General features: G+C 43.7%; 1 protein-coding gene and 1 pseudogene across 1 annotated transcript in view; one reads left to right on the forward strand and one right to left on the reverse strand.

Annotated features, from left to right (window-relative positions):
• The window catches only part of LOC108547656 (transcriptional regulator Kaiso), a 12,206-nt gene extending 5,630 nt beyond the window's left edge, over positions 1 to 6,576 (reverse strand). The window contains exons 1-5 of the mRNA XM_017900256.1: positions 6,514 to 6,576; positions 5,321 to 5,874; positions 3,964 to 4,143; positions 2,592 to 3,209; positions 714 to 837 (exon numbers count right to left, since the gene is read on the reverse strand). Coding sequence (XP_017755745.1) covers positions 714 to 837; positions 2,592 to 3,209; positions 3,964 to 4,143; positions 5,321 to 5,851 — 1,453 coding nt within the window. The 5' untranslated portion in view covers positions 5,852 to 5,874; positions 6,514 to 6,576. The remainder of the gene's footprint in view (positions 1 to 713; positions 838 to 2,591; positions 3,210 to 3,963; positions 4,144 to 5,320; positions 5,875 to 6,513) is intronic.
• A 6,360-nt stretch (positions 6,577 to 12,936) lies between these two features.
• Positions 12,937 to 14,806, forward strand: LOC108547621 (uncharacterized; annotated as a pseudogene).

The following is a 14,806-nucleotide window of genomic DNA, read 5'->3' on the forward strand; positions in this document are numbered from 1 at the left end:
AAAAAAGAAAAAATGAGAAAAAAATGGAAAAAAAAATGGAAAAAAAAAATATATAAGACCAACTGGTGTTTCATGTTAGATATAGTATACTTCCTATTGCATTATTAACACACTTACGGATCTGTAACTACCACATAGTGACATAGCAAATGCACGATACCATCACCACAACAACACCAAGGATGAATATTGTGTCATCTATACCCGTATATATATATACATATATATATATAATACACGCACACGCATCTTCGGTTCATGTATGCATATATATACATACACATATACAGGATACGTCGTAGCAAAGAAAGTTGTTCGTGTTTTCTAAAAAGAGGTTACCACTCACTACGCTTGCCAGACTTGGAAATAGAGGGATGCTCGCTTCGTACGCCTATGTACGACTCGACGCGCAAAAATTCTTGCAAACGTGCATGCACATCTCCCTCGATTTCTTAGATCTCGCGTATTTCCTTCTCCCGTTCTCGTTATTCTCTCCTACGTTCCCGCCGTCCGCCCGCCCGCCCGCCGTCGCGCGACAAAACGGGCCACCGGCCGTCCATTTACGGGGAAAAATATAAATTTACTAACGGCTAGGGAAACCGTCCTCGCGAAATTATCCGCAATCGCGATAAAAGATATTCGAACGAGCCAGAGGAAATACGTGAAATCTAAACGTAATTTTGACCGTAATGATAGATATTTATAGGTCTTACCATCGAGTCCGTCGAGCATTTCTGGGGGATTATGGTGTTCAGACGATTCAATTCCTGACACGCCATCGTTTAGCGTGCCTGTTGTTGCTCCTCCTTCTTCTCCTAGCAGTCCAACTGGATGACCCTGCACACGTCACGATTATACATTATAAATTCAGCTGTGAACAAAGGCACTTCGAGGCATTTATCTACGAATTCCTCCGTCTCGAAAAATATCATGCTACTTTGTTGCTATCGCGTTCCCATACTATGCTAAATTAAACAACGATTAGATAGAGGAGAACGGGGAATAGAAGCGAATTTTCGTGTAATTCGTGTAATACGTGTAACATATATGGGAACCTAAAATAGTACAACAGCGGAATAATAATGAAAACGAACAGATTATATTGATATATGAAACACGAGATTGCGATTAAACGGTATTACTTCGTCTTTCTTGTCCACGAACAATTTTACAATTCGAATTTGCAAATAATAAAACGGAATTTATAACAGTCGCTTTTTATTCGCTATATACATAATTAATAGTAACAAGTAGAGGAAGAAAGTAACGTGTCGATTTCATGAATGACGATTTATAGTGATTCATAGAAATCCTAAATCCATGCTTATTCGTATCATAGGACAAAATAAGCATTCTCTGTAATAAAAATATCAGGCTTTCGTTCACGTTCCTCGCTAGAAATATTCATCACAGAAGCGCATCACCACAAAAATGCACATGCTTTGGCAATTCGTTTCTTTCTAACAATATTTTTCAATGTTAACAACGCACATCGTCGTGTCACGGCTATGCAAACATTGTTACATAAAAATATTTGGTCCGAAAACCCATAATTATATTTTAATATATTCAATCACCTCGTAAAAGCATAAATATATTTTTTTTCCATTAAAAATAACGTTAAATATGCGGGTGTATTTTTCGCTTAAAAATCTACATCTTTCTTCGACGAAGTTAATTTCGTAAACTCGAACAACCATTGCGTTTTAACGTAACATTAAAAATAAATATCTAAACGAGCTATAATTTTTATAAAATTCTCTACCGTCTAATATTTACTAAAATATCTGAGATTTCGAGAAAGTGTTTTGCTTGAATGGAACAATTTTAACGTACATGTTACATTTTACAATTTCAACTTAAAAGAATGAAACGTATAGTAAGAAAATGGATAATAGAATTAATTATACTAATATAAAATACGAAAGAACATTACAATTCGAATTAAAAATCGTAACTCGATTAAAAATATAAAATATAAATCGCATCGAACATTGCGTTGAGTGCCATTTTGTAAACTTCATTTGCTTGGTCGAAAATTAATGAATAAAATCTCACAAAAGAAATAAAGAGAAATATCCTGTTTTAACTAACATATCTATAATGGTGGAGAAAATAAAAACTGCTCGAAGGTGGGTACATGCTATAATTTAAGTTTACTGAAAATGCATAAATCCTACTTTAACCATTAACTAAAATTGAGTATAATATTGGAAAAAGAACATATACTTTTAAACAGTTTTGAAAACAATACGGTATGAGCATGCTATTAACAAGAAACAAATGACATACAATTATACTTTATCAAAATGATTGGTATGATTGGTAATAGTTGCATAATCTTAAACAATTTGACATACATGCTGACAAAGCTTTATAATAACAGAAAGTAAAAAAGTTTACAATGTTTTCCTACGTAACATTTATACCTCGCTTTGCATAAGAGTACTCTAATGGTTGAAATTAGACTGAATCTTAATTGAGCAAAATTAATCACAAATCAATTGTTATTAAGATGCAATTATAACGAAAAATCAACAGGTTTCCATGATGTATGCATAACTTTCTTTTGCTTCGCTCTCTTTAGCAACACACAAATTGTGAGCCTTGCATTTATCATGATGATTCACAATTTCGAGTCTAAAATTACCATTCCCAGCAGCAAATGAAGTACGTATTTCAGGAATAGAATCACTCCACTTCCTACAATATTTACAAAACATAAGATTTGATCTTTCGTCATACTGAAGCCAAGAATACATATCTAACCACCCAACTTTGAATCTACCAGTCTTTCTACTCTGAGAAACAGAACGCTGTGAAATGTTGCATAAAGTTGATTGAATAACAGACATGTTTTGCTGCGGATTTACAATAATTGCCCCATGTATATCATTGTTATGGTGAAGCTTTCTAACATTTACATTATTTTCAGACAGTGAGGCAAATAAGGAATTGAATTCTGCATTTTTGCTTTTGTGTAAATTAGATTTCAAAGATATAGGTTGATTTTGCGAAGATTTATAAGAATTATCATAACATTCAGATGTGGTCCCTGACATATTGATAGACATAGAACCTCCAGCCATGATAGTGCTTTCGCAAGAAACTTGTATCACAGCAGGATCTTGTTGATTTTGGGTCATGTTCTGTACATCCATAGTTTCGTCACTCTTCCCATCTCTCTGAACATCCCACTCCAAATTAGTCTGTCAACAGAGAAGGAAAGGATATGTGTTTAATCAACACATCTTCAATTTTGTCTTTTAGCATATAAGAAGCCAATTTTGTATCTCTATTTAGATATCCCTTCCTTCCCATGTTTGTTTCGACTGAGTAGTTGTAGGAAAATAGTAGAAAATCATTGATTATGGGAACAGTAACGAAACTTCATACTTTTTGCATATTCTACTAGATATAATGCACAATTTCGCGCATAGCTTAGAGCTACGCATGAAAAATAGTTATTTATGGTAAGTTATATATTAATCGTATAGTACAGGAGCAAAAAAGGAATAAAATAATGTTCTGAAATAAAAGCAAGTCTTAACACAAAAAAATTAATTCGATTAAGATACATTACATCAAAATTTACACTACACTAAAGCTGTTTTAAAATACTAAAAATATAAAAAGAAATAATAATTAATGTTAAAAATGATTATGGCAAAGTTTATTAGAATTGTATGAAATGATTTGAATACTGCATCAAATAGTGAAAAAATTATTTGTTTTCAAACTGAACAAATAACTTGATATGACAAAGTAATTGTGAAAGAAATATGTTTTAAATTGGTACATGAATTTCAAACTACGAAAAGCATATTCATGCTTATTAGCATACATCTACAAATTGCCACACACCGCAAGCTACTTACATGCTATAAATTACATCGACATGCATATTGCGATGACAGTTTTGTTATAAATATCTACAAACTACTTATATAAAGAATTACTCACTGGGAGGGAAATGTTGTCATGGAAATCTGATAAATGATGATCTAATTCTTGCTTGATCGAAGGTTGTGGCTGTGAAGCAGGAGACATAGGTCGACCACCATCTTCCATATCACCTCCCATGGCATTATTTAACTTTGGAATCACGGGAGGGCTTGATTTGTAACTACATTGTGATGATGCCTGAAAAATAATAAATTACAACATTATTCATTGATGCAGTATTAAAACTACTTAAGAATGTAATTTTAATATTTATATTCAATTTATTCACATTTATAATACAAAGAAAGAATCCTCTTTATAATTCTCAAAGAAGAATTCTTTTGAATCGATGAAAATTTATTTCCTTCATTTGTTATGGCATATTATTAGTAAAATTTCCACTAATACACGTGTAGAAAAATTATTTAAAGAGAAGAATTATTCAAAACATGATTATTTCTAAAGGATTAACGTGTGACAGGAATGATATTTTAAGATCAGCATTTGCTATATATCTCAAGGTTAAAAGTACAGATATTTGGAAAGCTGTCCAATCACACAGATATACAGTCTAATGATAATAAAATATGATCATTATCTGCGAATTTTAAGCGCTACCTGTAAGAAAATTTTGCGCATACACACGTGACTACACGTGTATACGTGTACGCACGCATGCACAACGCACGCGCGCAAGTTCGCGGGAGCATATGTTTTGAAAATAATTTCTATAAAAGCCATAAATTTACATCAATCTAATATCACAACGTAAATTTGCGAACAACATAAAAAGAAACAATAATTAAATAACAAAACAAACACCCAATAAAATAAATGGAACACACTTTTTCTATACTCCATGTTTAAAAATTATAATATATATATATATATATATAGTTATTTGGGTACTATTAAAACTTTTCATTCAATCTTGCCAACTCACAAATTTCGTTTTTATATAAATCACAATTTAAACCTTAAATTCTGTAAATGAAATTTAGATTATTCAGAAATGGAGCAACTGGTGTTTACAGTTATTAAATTGCACAAAAATCTGAGTAATCATGGAGTTTGGAAAATCTGAGCTGTATTACTTTATTTTGCAACTTTCTCTTGTAGAAAAACAGAAAAATATTAACAAACACGATAGGATGTAAAAAAAAATAATTTTGAAACACTTAATAATAATAAATTATGGTGAAACTTGTAAAGCAATCGATCAAAGCTATCATAATCATATGTCGGACATAAAACCGGTACTAAGAAAAATTATTGGAAAGAAAAAGTAGAACTATTTAATAAGAAAAACATAAATCTAACGATACTTACATGCACAAAGTAAGAAGATGGATATACAATATTTAAAATTACATACCTGAGAATCTGACATGAACCGTTCACTGGGTGGGCCACTAAGGGAAACATCATAGCTGCCCGAAGGCTTTCGTTTCCTCTTTTCAGGAAGAGACTGAAGGTTAGGCGATTCAGTATGCCTAACACCAGTTTGCGTTTCTGGTTCTGGCGATGGACTTTTCTCTTCTGCCTTGTTATTTACACTATTATCAGTGAGGCCTCTAATCTGTAATGCCTCAGCTGTTTTAAGGAACATCGGTAGCAGATGCTGACTAACGTTAACTTCTCCCTTATACATAAAGTGCAGCAATGCCTTCATTTCCGTTTCATTGACATCCTTCAGGAATATAATTGGATGGGGATGGGTATTCTGGAGGAAAATGCTCTCGAAATATGGACTGCATGCAGAGAGTATCGTCTGGTGTGCCTTGAAAGTCTCTCCAACACACGCCAGGGTAACGTCGCAGAGTGCCTCTCTGGCAAGCAAGGAGCTGAGAACGTCTGTGAGGTTGGCTGGATGATTGTTCCACCGTAGGCAATACTGTTGGTCCATCTTGTCTATCTCCAATCCCGACCCTACAACCAAACTAGCTGCCCTGAACTGTCCACACTAGAGACTTTGATCACCCTGACTACAGAATGACTCCCTAACCCTTAAAACGTTAACTCACACGCCTTCTTCACGCACACTCTCCTATATCGGCCTGACGATATCTCCTCAGAGATTATATCGCAACTCTAGACCCACACAACTTCCTCCGTGCTTCTGCAAATGTGCCACATTGCAGTATAACTGTAAAACCCTTCAGGGTTCACGCGTCGCTACTATACGTGCCGAAAACATTTTTTCGCATAACCTCGGCAACCGACAAATAACTCTGTTCGTGAATTCACTTCGACAAATGTAGCGCGAATTAAAAGAAGGTTAGAGTATTAATTGCGACGCAGTATGTGTCACCCACGGATATGATAATATCCTATATTCGAAGATAATGTTTTCGGCAATGTCAATATTCGCGAGGCTTGGGCGCCATTGTCGGCCGTACTCGTCTAGCCACGAGCCTTCTCGCGAAAACTCGATTTGTTGATGCTCGATTTCTAACCATTCAAACACGCTTCACACGCGGCTTTATTTACCTAAACCCAGCGCCAGCTAACTAACGTATCGTATACACTAACGACCCGAGTTTGTTTATCGTCCCGATGATTACTCACCTTTCGCAAACTTTTTGCCATTACAACGCCACCCGACCCTTAACGTCCACTACCATACCAATCTGCCAATGCCTACGGCCTTATTTTTAAAATACTTTTGACCTTCGTGCATCTGCCGGGGGGAATGGCGCGAAGGGCGCTCGAATTCAAACGTTACTAGTCACGCAATATAACTTCTCTCAACAGTTTTTCGTCAACTAAACGTTTCTTTTCCTCCAAATTTCGTATATTCTTACAGAAATACTCGCACAAACGATACATCATTACGAAACAACGATAACTTTGAAAAATCCTCGTTGTTCTTTAATAAATGTTTATCCGTCTTTCGAAAAGTAGAGAATAATAAATTATATATCAAATATCGCTCGTTTTCAGACTTTTCTTTCTTTCTCAATTTTCATATAGGGACAATAATTTATCGTTAGAACGATAATAAACTCGTAAAGTCGGAATGAAACGAATACGTGATACATAACCTATGCGGATAAAGTTATCCGTTAAAACGCACAAACTATAGGATACGTAAACGTTAAAAGTTGAAATAAATAAACAAATGTCCGATTGAATTACCTTTTAAGCGAACGTCGAGATAAACGCATTTATCTTATTGACTGGCCGAAGTGCGATAATTCGGCAGAAATTATGCTCCGTTCAATGGGCTCTTTTCTCTCGCCGACAAAATTCCTATCACTGCGTTACCGAAAATATAAATGATTTCAATCGTCATATTTAACGTTAAAGTTCATTCAAGGATTTAAAACGTTTCCACAACGACCGGAATAAAACGAAACAATTTCTATTCATTCTAAGCGGTTTATCGTCGTAATTAAACAAAATTTATTACGATAAACGTAATTTCTTTCTTATCCACTCCTTCCTTTTTTTTTTCTCTCATTTTCTTTCTCTATTTCCCTTTTCTCTTTTCCTTTTCTCCTGTCGCAAATAATTTTACGATCGCGTTTAAAGGCGTCGTGCGATACTTTCGAAAGTGTTACACGGAAGTTCGGCTTCCCGTGAAACGTGACAAACTATACGTTGTCGCATTATTGTAATGCACGTAATGCATGTAAAATTCATAGATCCTTGAACGAGGTACTATAAAAAGAAAGTCTTAAAACCCGTTTTCTCTTTGGTAATCCGAAAAGTCGAAGCTGCCTAATCCCAATGATCGTTTCGCGCGGTTCTTATCCAGCATCTGCCTCTACGATTCGTAAACACGAGTATCTAGAAATATTTTCCACGTTTTCCTTTCTTTTCTCGATTTTACTTTTCTTCTTCTTTTTCTTCCCCCTTTCGGTGCCCTAAGTCTTCTTCCACGTTTGTTAGTTTCGCGGGCAAACGGGCGCGTTTGCGCTACGTTATACGAGAGGGGATTACATTTCACGGAAAATCATGCAGTGCAAAGGGGTCGTTCGGCTTCATTTGACTGCAATAAACGGTAATTCGCGCAAATCGTAAGCTTTCTGATATTAATTTCGGCCGTCCGCGAGCCGAACGATAATCGCGTTAACCATACGAAATCAATAGGTAGCGGGAAAATTGGAAAATCTCCTTAATCGGTTTTCGAATATGGATTTACAAGCTTTGCCCGGCCATTAACAGATTTAATCCGCACTTTGATTGGCACTGCGCAAAATTACTATTCGCCTGCTTGTCCCCGGCGAAGATACGGGCGTGTTGGTAAATAGGAGTACGGTGTATTAAGCGGATAACGCAACGAGTATAATTGAATTTATCTCGGGCCCGGTGTTTCTGAGGATTTAAAACGTTAGCCCCGAAGAAGGACAATATCGCCGCCATTAGGGCGTGCCGCGGCATTTTTAATGGTTAACCGAGTGGAAAGGTTTAAAACGATAAGTTGGTTTAAAGAAAGCTTCGTTTTCGCTTCGCGTTTCGCGGCCAGGCATCGTGATAAATTATGACAGACATTATCCCTGACGAAACGCGTCTCTCTTTCAACGGAGACGCGCGAGCGAGCGAGATGGAGAAGATTAACCGTATCAGGAATTACGATGAACTCGAAATTCTCGGTGGAAGAGAGGAAAAACTCGAACGATTCGTTTACTCGAGCCTGCTCGCGTCGCTCTATATACATGTTTCCGCGAAATTTCACCCGATGTTCCCTCTCCTCCTTTCCCCAGTTTCCTTTCCTCTCTTCAACCTTCTCCTTTTCCCGTGCGTATGACCGCGGGAACGCGTAGGAACGCGTAGGAACGCGCGGGAAATAATGGAGAAAATAAAGAAAGCGGAATAGACGGAAGGAGGAATCGTATCCGGCGGTATCGGGTGGGTATTTGCAGGTTTCGCCGGCGAATAATTACTAGAAAGGTCGCGGTAGTTGGCCATTAGCGCGTTTACGCCCGGATCTTTTAATCCCGTGGAGGAAGAAACCTATCGCTAACAAAGAGCCTGCGCGCTTGCTAGACATTAGCAACATCATCCTGGGTCAACTAAATGGTTACGCAATTAATTGTGCGAACCGGTTCCCGGAGCTGGTCGGCTGTTGGTACTGTTGGAGAAAAAGAATCCGCTTCTAAAGCGATGCGTTTCGCGCGTGTTCGAGCCGGACTCGTAAACGTGCTCGAGCGTAGACGTCCGTGTAATCGTCGGACGGAACGAAAATCGACAGGAATATCCGAGAGTAAGAAGTAGCGTGTGTGCGTGTGTGTAGAGAAAGATCAAAGATCGAGAACGTCGAGGACAGACACAGAGAGAAAAATTGGTAAAGCTTATCTTTAGGCAAGGAACGGACCTGTAGATCCTCCATGCAGGTGGGATACCGGCGAGCATCACCGTTATCTGCATAATTATCTCGCGGTGGCCTTGATTGTTCCACGAGGAAAACAAGTGGAGAAGGCAGGTATCGCGGCGTGTGTATCGTTGCCCGATACGTCGCCGCTTCTCGCCCTAGCGCGGAGAGTAGTCGCGCGAGGAGCTGACGTAGCGCGGCGAAAAAACATTTCCCTGTCTTCCGTGCGGCTGGCTGAGAATCTTCAGGGACGATCTTGGCGCGGTGCACAGCGGAAGTGCAGCGATGCCACGCGGCTCGCGCGATCGCTTCGCAGCGCGCATGCCCGCGCGCCAACTGCGCGCGCATACATTTCCGCGCAACTTGCGCACCGCGCGCCCCGTTACGTAGCGTTGCGCCGCGATATTCGCTAGCCCGCGATTTCTTCTCTGCGCCGCGGCCAATTCGATTCTTATCGCGAGAGACGGGACCACGCGCACGCGGTCCTTTTGTCGCGTTTCCATTACTCGCGATACTCGCGCGACGCTCGGTCCGATGATCGGCGCGGACCGAAATTCTCGCAGCCGCGGTAAGAGTCAGCCAAGATATACGCGATTCGCGGCGGAACAAAAAGCGACACAGATTCGCGGCGATGCGGTAAAGTTTAATGCAGTGGTAAGAAAGTTCGCATAAAATACGCTGCCGCGATAAAAGACGCACGCTGCTGCGCTCGGCCATACGTTTGCTCGGCGACAATGCGGCGGTGTGCAGCTTAGGAGGAGTGCACGCTTTTGAACGCGCGATCTCGAAACGAGCGGGACATGCTCGCGGCGCGGAAATGGGGACCGGTATCGAGCGTTTCTCCGCGTTTCATAAGCATAATAGGCGGACATGAATCGCGGTTGAACGCCGCGAACGAATTTTCCTCCCTCTCGGATCGAAGGATCCGATCGATGCGTCATCCTGACGGCGGCGTCACGGCGCGTCCGGGAGACGGCTGGTAAAAAAGAGTATTTGCCTTCTGTTCCCTCTCGTCGTCTTTTTCAGAAACGATCGAGTGTAAACACGTTGTTTGGCGCGGATTTATGCTCGAACCTTCGGCCAGCTCGTTGTAACGGAAGCGCCGTTTGCAAAAGCGACAGGGAATGAACGATAACGGTTCGCCTGATCGTAAAGCACTGTATAGCTTTTCCTTTCTCGTTGCCGCGATAATATTTTTTCAATTTTCCTTCCCTTCGATGTTTCTTTTTCTTTCCCTCCCTTATCTCTCTCCCTATTTATGCCCTTTGTCTTAATCCACGCGTAACTCGATGTACGCGGAGAGCTATACGCGCGCGCGATAAATTATGGATCGTTTCCCACCGCTCATCGCGGCAGATTAAAAATTAATCTTGATATACCGTTATTGCAATATTTGTCGACCTGAATGCACCGTCTAAGGAGTTACGACGTTTTGTATTTGCATACGCAAAGCACGCTGCCGAAGAAATATCGCGCAAATAATTCCGCGAAAATTCTAAAGTACCGCCGTTCGCCTTTTATTCGAACCTTTGCCACCGAAATTCCCCGCTTTATCTTCGCGGTTTCTATTTTTCGGCCGCGAAACGGGCGGCTAGAATTTCCGTGAAATTTGCATGGCAAACTTTTGCAAAAACCCGTCCCCCGTTGGACGTCGCTTTCAAATTACATCTTAAGGAATATTTCGTCCGTCTGGCCCGTGAAACGTTTTATGGAGTCCGAATAAACGAATTCCGATCCCGGAATACCATTTCGCGTATTTCGAATTCTGATTCGGTCGAAACGTATATTTCTCCCTCTTTTTTCCCCCTTTTTCTCTCATTCTCTCTCTCTCTCTCTCTCTTTCTATTTCCTTTTCCTCCGCCATTACACGGTGCCCGGTAAAAAAATATCGAATTTAATATTTATTCCATTACGCGACTAGGTAAATTGCATTTTTAGATGCGAGCTAGATAATGAGTAACGCCCGGCTGCATATTTATTCGCCGTGCATCTCGACTAATTACGAACCTTAAATTGAAACGACCGAGCGAGGAACAACGTTTACGCGGTTTCGTTCGAATGTAACCTTCCCTGACGCGAAATATCTCTGCGTAAAGTTTACAGTCTCGCGCGGAATACTTTATCGCGTTTGACGGTTCGTTGCCTCGAATTAACCGCCTTGCGATACTTTTGCATCGCAATGGAGAAGAAATAGATCGTCTCCTGCCCGCTTATCGCGTAATAATTGAGCAAAGATCAGTCGTTCCGGCACACGGCCGGTTTCTCTCGTCGAGATCTCGTCGCGCGGAGCCTCGTCGATGAATTCTCGTCGAAGGAACGTGATTTATCACGCCTCGTTATCAACCCGTGGCAATGGAAACTGTCTCGGCTCGCGACAGCCAGAGATCGCGCGCGCTAGACCACGTTCGGGAATATATTCGGGAGAATTGACAATCGCGTGTTTTTGTCCATGCTTGAGCCAGTTTATGTTTCAATCGGACGGTAAACCAATAAATGCAGTCTAGTTTACACAGCGCATTATTGAAATCCGTTAAACTATCCGGTTCCGCGATCAGTTACGGAATTTAACGGCGAATTCTCACCCCCTTGGTGGCCGACATTCCGCATATTTTCTACGATCAATGGTGGAACCGTTTCCCTTATTTTCCCATCCGATTACCGGCTCGCGTAAAAACACAGCGAGAGAGAGAGAGAGAGAGAGAGAGAAAGACGTAGGGCGAATAAGAGAGAATAAGGGGGAATAATAGAGAGGGAGAGAGAAAGAGAGATGGGCAGCGAAGGAAGCGAAACACGGCGAAGATCGACGAGCTGGAAATGGTCGCGCGTATCTATAAGGGGTTGTCAAACAAACGAGTTGGAAGAGTCGCGGGGTGAAGCGAAGTACGCGTTTTCGATGGAGGACGAGAGGGTGTAGGTGTCCCGTTCTCGTGGTTCGTACTCTGTTCCGGCCTTAGTCTCCCGAAGGGTGATCGAGGAAGCGAGAGAGGGAGGAACACGCGACGCATGCCTCTAGATCTCGCGATCGATGGGTCCGGTTCTGGTAGGCTGTTTGCGGGCCGCGGAATAGGCGCGTGTATCCGCTGGCTGGTCTCCTCCTCCCCTCTAAGCGTACGGCCGCGTGTAGCGGAACGAAGGCCGAGCGCGCAAATGGAACGCGGACTGGTCTCTCTCTCGAAAGAGCTAAGGTCGCGGGGTGTCTCTGGTAGGAAAATCTGAAAACCGACGCGCCGATACCGTGCAGGCGGGTTTGGCGCATCGTTACCTGGTTTACTGAAATTCGTGGACATGAAATCCTGTCGGCCTGGCGTAGCCGCACCACGCAGATCAGAGGAAGGATCCCTTTTGATCCTCCTATCAGAAAGATCTTCCGCGACGATCTTACGGAGACGATCCTCCCCGGGACGAACGACGACGATCCTCTTCACACGTTTTCACGGAACCTCGCTCCGGTCCGACTTCTCTTCCGTTTCACGATGCAACTGCGATCTCTGTCGTCTTCATGGGACAGTACATTCGCGCACACGACAATGGAAGAACGCACTCGCAAAGAATCGTTCGCACCGAGTGTCAATTACGCGGTATCTTCAACTCATCTCGGTGGTGACGATCGAACCGCGTCGAATCGAAGGAGACGCGAGCGAACAGCCGAACAACGGACGGACGAAGAACCGGGGATGGCGAGGAACGTGTGCGAGTTTCTCGATAGAAGAACGGGAAACACAGAGACCACGACGATCACGCAGATGTACCGTGGATGCGGGGTTGATCAACGTTTGGTCAACGGCCGCCGGTTCTTTTCCCCTCTCGATCGTGGCGAAACGATCGATGATCGACGGGGATCGAAATACCGAGTATCTCGCGTAGCACGATCGTCTCGCGACGCGACGTCGATGACGTAGAAATGCGGACGAAACTCCGAGAGGTAGAGAAACAACAAAGTGGCGTGTGTACCAAGTTGGCCGCGGAGCGCGACTGAGGCCAGGGGTGGCGCCGAGAGAGAGAGAGGGTGGCGTGGATGCAGGTCGACGTGTACGCTGCACGGACACATCCCCCCTAATGAATGCACCAGGCATGTGCGAGGGATTTTATGTTCGCCGCCGCCGCCGCCGCCGCCGCCGACGCCGCCGCCCCTCGCACCCCTTCAGTCTTCGCCACCACTACCACCAACCGAGAATCGGCCGCCACCCCCGTCGCCCAACCTCCGCCAGCTCACCCCTCCCCTCCATCCCCTGCCACCCTTCTTCCTTCTCCTCTGTCCTCCTCTGTCCTCCTCTACCCTCCTCTTCCGCCTCTTTCTCCTCTTCCTCTTCCGTTCTTCTCACCCTTACTCCTTCACGCGTCCCTCTCTGTCTCTCCTCCTATCCCTGTCGCTCCTCGCGCATCTCCTTGTCGAGCCTTTTCTCTCCGACGAGTGAACAGCGGGCCACCACCCAACCGAGTCGCGTTGAAGCCCGTTTTCGCGCGCGGTACTCAATGTGTTGCACTCGTCGCAGCGCGAGCAGACGCGCGCCGGTCCCCAGGAAGCAGCGTGGGCGGTTTTGCCCCGTTTGCCGGAACTCTCCGCTCCTGGGGCTGTGCCCGGTTTTCGCCTCCTCCTGCGTGCCTGCGGACGTACCCTGCACCCGCGATTGGTACGCACAACTCACCCGCCCGTACGCGAATCCTCTCCTGCACCTGCCACGTCTCTCCCTCTCTATTAGTCTATTCGTTTCTCTTCCGTCTCTCTTCACGCGCCTGCCTCCCTCGCCCGTCCTTCTCTCGCTCTTTCGCCAACCACCACCACCCACTCCTCTCCTCTCTCTTTCCGTCTCTCCCTGTCGCTTCCTCGCCCACCCTCTCTCACCCTCTCCTTCTCTTCCTCCGCTCGTCTATTTACCCCCATTCCGCCTGCGCGTATTCGGTTCATCTTCGTCCACGAGCTCTCGCTACTCTCCGGACCACTGTCCTATCCGTGTTCCAACTTGACCACTGAGAACGTCGCCGAGGTTCGGCTGCGGCTTTCGTCCTCGAGTTCCTCGCACGCTCGTGGCCGAACCAAGCGCAGCCGATATTATCTCTCCATCCACCACCACCCCTTCCTCGGTACCACGGTACCGAGTCTCTCGCTACGGCACACCGGACCCGACGCGCTCGTTACAACACCCGGCTCCATGTATTTCTAGCCAACCCTCTGCCTCCACCAGTGTTACACCATCCCTCGTCGTCCTACGTATCGTCCTCGATGTCTCGCGGGTCTCCCCGCCGATGATCGGCCACGGATCCCCGATCATCGTGTCCCGCAAACCACGATGCTCCACGAAAACGTGGCACCCAACCGCTTACGAACTGACCCGCTCCAACAGTGGCCACCCTTGCACGCCGCGTCGCTCCGCAACGCGTGCACACGCTTCTTTCTACGTGTTCGACTCGGCCTTCGGTTGTGAGTGTGCATCGGGAGAACACGGTGTGTCCTAGATCAAGGTTCTCCACAACGGCGACGGCGTCGGCAGTGGTGGTAGCGGCGGCGGCGTCGGCGGCGGCACGCCAAGGGTAACTAACTGCTAA

The sequence above is a fragment of the Eufriesea mexicana genome, unplaced genomic scaffold, assembly GCF_001483705.2.
Source record: "Eufriesea mexicana isolate 0111107269 unplaced genomic scaffold, ASM148370v2 scaffold1146, whole genome shotgun sequence".
Classification (NCBI taxonomy): Eukaryota; Metazoa; Arthropoda; class Insecta; order Hymenoptera; family Apidae; genus Eufriesea; species Eufriesea mexicana.